Source organism: Saccostrea cucullata, unplaced genomic scaffold, assembly GCF_032062105.1.
Source record: "Saccostrea cucullata isolate Sc308-1 unplaced genomic scaffold, CSIRO_AGI_Scuc_v1 ctg23201, whole genome shotgun sequence".
NCBI lineage: Eukaryota > Metazoa > Mollusca > Bivalvia > Ostreida > Ostreidae > Saccostrea > Saccostrea cuccullata.
Genome location: NW_026932219.1, coordinates 1 through 5,113, shown reverse-complemented (window position 1 = coordinate 5,113; position 5,113 = coordinate 1). Strand labels below are relative to the sequence as shown.

Here is a 5,113-nt window from a genome sequence, read left to right as displayed (position 1 = left end):
GGGTGCGTGAGAGAGACAGGAGTGCAGTATTCTTTGTGGAAAATCTAATATTTGTATTTGCCATGTAAAGGTTGTTGATGTATTTGTTGATTGGGAGAAAGAATATCCAAAGGCAAGGATGGAATGTGCTAAAATATGATCCTTAGAAAACTCTGAAATATTTTATATGCATAAAATATTCAATATTTATGAAAACACTTTATTCATAATTATTTTAACACTTTTTAATTACGGTATAACCCTGTAAAACATAAAGGATGATTTTATAGCAGATGCATGACATCACACATCACATTAAACTCCATTAAAGTGTGACTTACCTGACTTAAAGAAAAAGGGGAAGACATTTCAATGTAACCAATGCCCATCCAGGACAGCAAAAGGCATTGTATGCCACATACGAGTACCTGAAAATCATAGATGAAAATGTACCCATCGGGAATAATGTAAGAAATATGATATTAAACCATAACAAAATTTAAATAACATTGAACCATATCAAAATGGCATGAAACCATATTTAAAATAAAAGATTACCATTATCGAACACGATATTGAACTATATGTGAAAATTTCTCTGTATAGGAAACTATTTCAACATAATTTCCTATATACAATAAAAATGTACATCTATTTTCATGGACTGAGAAGACAAGGATATCGTATCTAAAATGCTAATTTTGCATTTACCGAATATAAATCAAGATTTATATGAAATTAATCCTATGTGCCTATACAGTAATAAAAAGAATAAAAAAATGTGATAATAAATAATTTTCCTTTTATTTATTACATTCAGGTAGAATATTAAAAACTTCAATCACAAAATGTTATCAAAATCTATATATATATGTAATTGAAAATCGTATGACCCGACCTTTGATAAACAAATACCCGGTATAAAGCATCAGAAAATGTAAATAAAAAATACCAGTGCTCCAGACCATATTGTACCGGTGGGTGAGTGAGGAAGTTTTACATTCCCTCTAAATGTCATAATCAGAGTTCCCACCAGAACATTTGGGAAGGAGACCACGATCGTAACAACGGACACCATAATTGTAATGATGGAGAGTGTATACAGCTTCTGTTGATCTTTTCCTTTCTTTTTTATTTTATCTGTAAAAAGAACAATAATATCTGTGGAAGGGCAAATATGTTTTATATTTGACATACATACAAAAACAATTCATCAAACAAATGCGTATGGTGTTTATGTCTACCAGCTTAGTGGTTACATTATACTTTTCTCTTAGAATGGTCATTGTTGTGAATTGATGAAGGATCAATGTTACAGGGATTAAAAAGCCTTGTTTAAGGATAGCGTTTCGTAAATTCTATAGTCATTATATAATGACATTATTAGCAAATATGACCTATCAAAGGATCGTATTTTGTTCGACTTGTTTCAAACCAATAATTACGCCTTTGTTCTTAATCATGTAATGATTATTAATTCTTCATGATGTTATTTTTTTAATTAGACTGATCGCTGTGCGTCATCTTTCCATTCTTCATTATGTAACTATACATAACCTGGTTTGGAAAAGACCAGTATCCCCAAATAAGGAATCAAGTTGTTTTTATTGTTTAATATATTTTTTGAAAAAACTTAATTTAATAATTATATTATAAATAAATGGCAAGAAGATGCATGATCATTTCTTTTATAAACGGTAGACATCACGTAAATTTTCGACATTTAACGATTAATGAATTTTACGTACCTAAATTTAAAATTCTATTCCATGATCGTTTTCACTGCAACATAGGTAGACACTCTTTATCGAAGATTATTTATTCAGTATTATTTTTAAAGTTTACTTTACTTACTTGTTTTCCCTTTATTATGGAACTCAGTCAATTTATTATATAGCATATGTGTGTATATATTATTAATGAGACCGTCGTCAGTATTGTGATTGATTGTAAATTTAATGTAATGCATAGATCCGTCGTAAGTCATTTATGTTTATTTATGTACATAATGCAGAACCTTACTGAAATTAGAACCCTCTGAAAGCTTTGTGAACGTTAAGAAATCAACTATTTTTAAACAATGGATCGGCAAATTAATTTGAATAAATGTAAAAGTGGTCACGTAATGTTGATTGCTCAATAGAGAAAAAACACAGAAAAATACAAAAAGACATTATTCTTACTTGATAAATTTTGGACAACAATTTCACAATTTGGTCCCTCGTTGGTATTCATATTGTTAATCATAGTCTCTCTTCAAGACGTTATTGTTTGAAACATCATCTCATTTACAAAAGTAATATGTTGTATTCTATCTTACAAGCACAAAAGTAATCTACGTTTTCGGAAAAATATTGTATTCCATGGGACAAGTACTAGAATGAATTGTTTACTTCCGTAAGTTGATTAACATATCCCGGAATTACGGAAGCCCAATAATGCAAACGAAATTAATTATTAAACATAGAAAACGATTTTTTTAAAGAAAGAAAACGAAATAATTATACATGTTTAAAGAAAACGAAATTGAAACTACGAGGGGTGATCAAAAAGTTCGCCATTTATCTCTATATCTACAAAACCACATTTCATATTATATAAAAATTTTGTACACACATAGCCATACACAGGGTGTATAAATAGAATATGCTGAATAAAGTTTTGATCCTTGATTGTGACGTCACAATGTGAAAATGATGTAGTTACTTGTGACGAAAAATGGTTGTCTCACTCGTACTCGTTAACAAACGACTTTAGAATTTATGGTATATCTTAAAAATCCCTTTGAAGTAGAGTATAATAATTTGTACACAGTTTATTAAGATAAATGTCTTCTTATAAATTCAATAAATGATTGGATTGGTCGTGTTAGTGAAGAAATGCAGATGGTTAAAAATGATAATTGTTTTGTTACCAAGTGAAAGCAAGTTTGAAAAGAGATGTGTTTTTAATTAAGCAATTTGCTATCAAAGACCTCCAATTTACACTTTGAAAAATACTTGAATATTTCAACAATAATATACTTATTAAATACCTAAGCTATCGTTAACTTTAGATTTTAAACATAATAGATATGATAAAAAAGAGGTACCCATTCACTATCCACCTTGAATAAATGTCTCTTCCAAGAGAGAAGATTTGGGTTTTGATGGTCGCCATGCTTATTTTTGATAAGGAAACTCTTATCCACCCATTCTGTTGCCGAGATTTGATCATTTCTAACAAATGAACTGTTTTTGTTTTAAAAATTAACTTACATAGAAAGAAATATAAAACTCAGAAAACTCTTTCAGCTTTTGTGACAGAACGCTACCGAGAGAATCACGTGACCGCCTATATCACGGTGGAAGATGTGCATCAAAATTGGAGAGGACTAATTTTAAATATAATCAACACTGAAACCAAATATTGTTTCTTTTATGGAAGTTATTCAATTAGTTCGCGAACTTTTTGATCACCCCTCGTACAATATGGAATTATTGATATGCATGGTAAGGGCTGGATTTGTGGGTTAATTTGTTTGAATTGATCAAAAATGTTTAAAGAGAGTGCAAAAGTTAAACAAGTCAAAATGGTTACACTCAGTATTAATAATGATTGCTTACTTTATTGAAAATTAAGTTTAAAAACACTTCTGATTTCTAGGTCATCTTATCAAAGTATAATTAGAAGGGAAGCACTAACTCTTTGTTTTCACATATTCAAAATGACAAATTCTCGAACTATTTATAAGTCAGTGATATTTGTGTACAAACAATGCACACACTGCATAACAAATCCCTCTAAGTTCTATTTATTGATCAACAGCCGTAGATTTATGTGTACACAAATAGGATGCTAGATTTAGTTGGAGGGCCGAAGGGGGGATTCAGTAATACGATACGCAATGTCTTGATCGTCTAACGATTCATTGGAATGTCATTTATTTTATTTAAAAGCAGTAACAGTCATCCTCGCTACGTCCAGGCTTACAGGCTGCAACATTGTTGTTGTGGGGATGCGACACAGCAACAAATTCCCTTAAACAAAATTGAACAGTTATGAATCATTTACTTCAAAAGTAAGAATTTTAGGGTGTAGCTTCACATTGTTTTTTCAACGATTGTCAATATGACATTTGTCCATCATTTCCCCCACTTGTGTTTTAATATTAAATTTAATCAAGTCTATAGAGTTATTCTTTGATGCTTTATTACACATGCGCTTTATGAACTGATTCATGGGTTCAGTACCTTACCATGCACATATATAAATTCCACATTTTATTTTCAGTAAAGTTTTCTTTAGCTAATATTTTCGTTTTCTTTATTTAAAAAAACCCGTTCTTCTTTATTTAATAATTTCGTTTTCCTTGTATGATGATTTTGTTTTTCTTTCTTAATAGAATACTTTTGTTTTCTTTATATAATACTTTTGTTTTCTTTATATAATAATTTTGTTTTCTTTATATAATAATTTCGTTTTTTATATATAATTATTTCGTTTTCTTATATACGAGTATATCGTATAAATCGTTTTCTTTATTTATGATTTCGTTTTTCTTTATTTATTTTTGGTTTGCACTGTTGGGCTTCCGTGCGGAATGGGAATTTATCGATCGCGCAGGTTTTCTGCATTTTCTGTTAAATTAAAGGGACGATAAAAGCATTAAATATTCGCTTGAGTTCTTGACAACAAGCAATCCATTGTTAAATATTTAAATTACACTGAACACTTTACTTCTGCAAACACCGAGGGCTGTTTTTTCTTATATTGTCTATTTTTTTTAAGTGATTGATCAGATATCTATTTACAAACATTATAGTTTTTATCTTCTTCACGGAAAAAGGAATTGTAAATCAAATCTTTTATGCACTTAATAGAAAATACAACCATTCCCCACGATAAATTATAGTCCAGGTTTTCCAATAACATTTAGAGCTGTTTTTTTTCTCAATAAAAATGAAACTTGAAAATTTACTTATCTTGTCATTCATTTGGTCATTTGCAAAATTATTCTGTTAAAGCATTATGATTACACACACGTACTCTGAAGTTGACATCAAAAAGATGCTTGAGTTTCTGATTGACAATATCTATGTTGATTTTGTAGACCAGGTCTTCCTGCAATCTATTGGAATTCCCGTGGATACCA

General features: G+C 29.8%; 1 protein-coding gene across 1 annotated transcript; it reads right to left on the bottom strand.

Annotated features, from left to right (window-relative positions):
• Positions 1-263: 263 nt before the first annotated feature.
• Positions 264-2,410, bottom strand: LOC134234664 (uncharacterized). Its single transcript, XM_062716726.1, has 3 exons — positions 2,163-2,410; positions 932-1,119; positions 264-407 (listed from the first exon to the last, which is right to left on the bottom strand). The coding sequence occupies exons 1-3, from the start codon at positions 2,224-2,226 to the stop codon at positions 264-266; spliced, it is 396 nt and encodes a 131-aa protein (XP_062572710.1). The 5' UTR covers positions 2,227-2,410.
• Positions 2,411-5,113: the final 2,703 nt, after the last annotated feature.

Excerpts from the sequence above, each read along its gene's own strand:
- LOC134234664 (XM_062716726.1), bottom strand. The coding sequence starts at position 2,226 with ATGATTAACAATATGAATACCAACGAGGGACCAAATTGTGAAATTGTT. Across the intron at positions 1,120-2,162 it reads TGTTGTCCAAAATTTATCAA|ATAAAATAAAAAAGAAAGGA; the intron begins GTAAGAATAATG and ends TTCTTTTTACAG. Across the intron at positions 408-931 it reads CAATATGGTCTGGAGCACTG|GTACTCGTATGTGGCATACA; the intron begins GTATTTTTTATT and ends TATGATTTTCAG.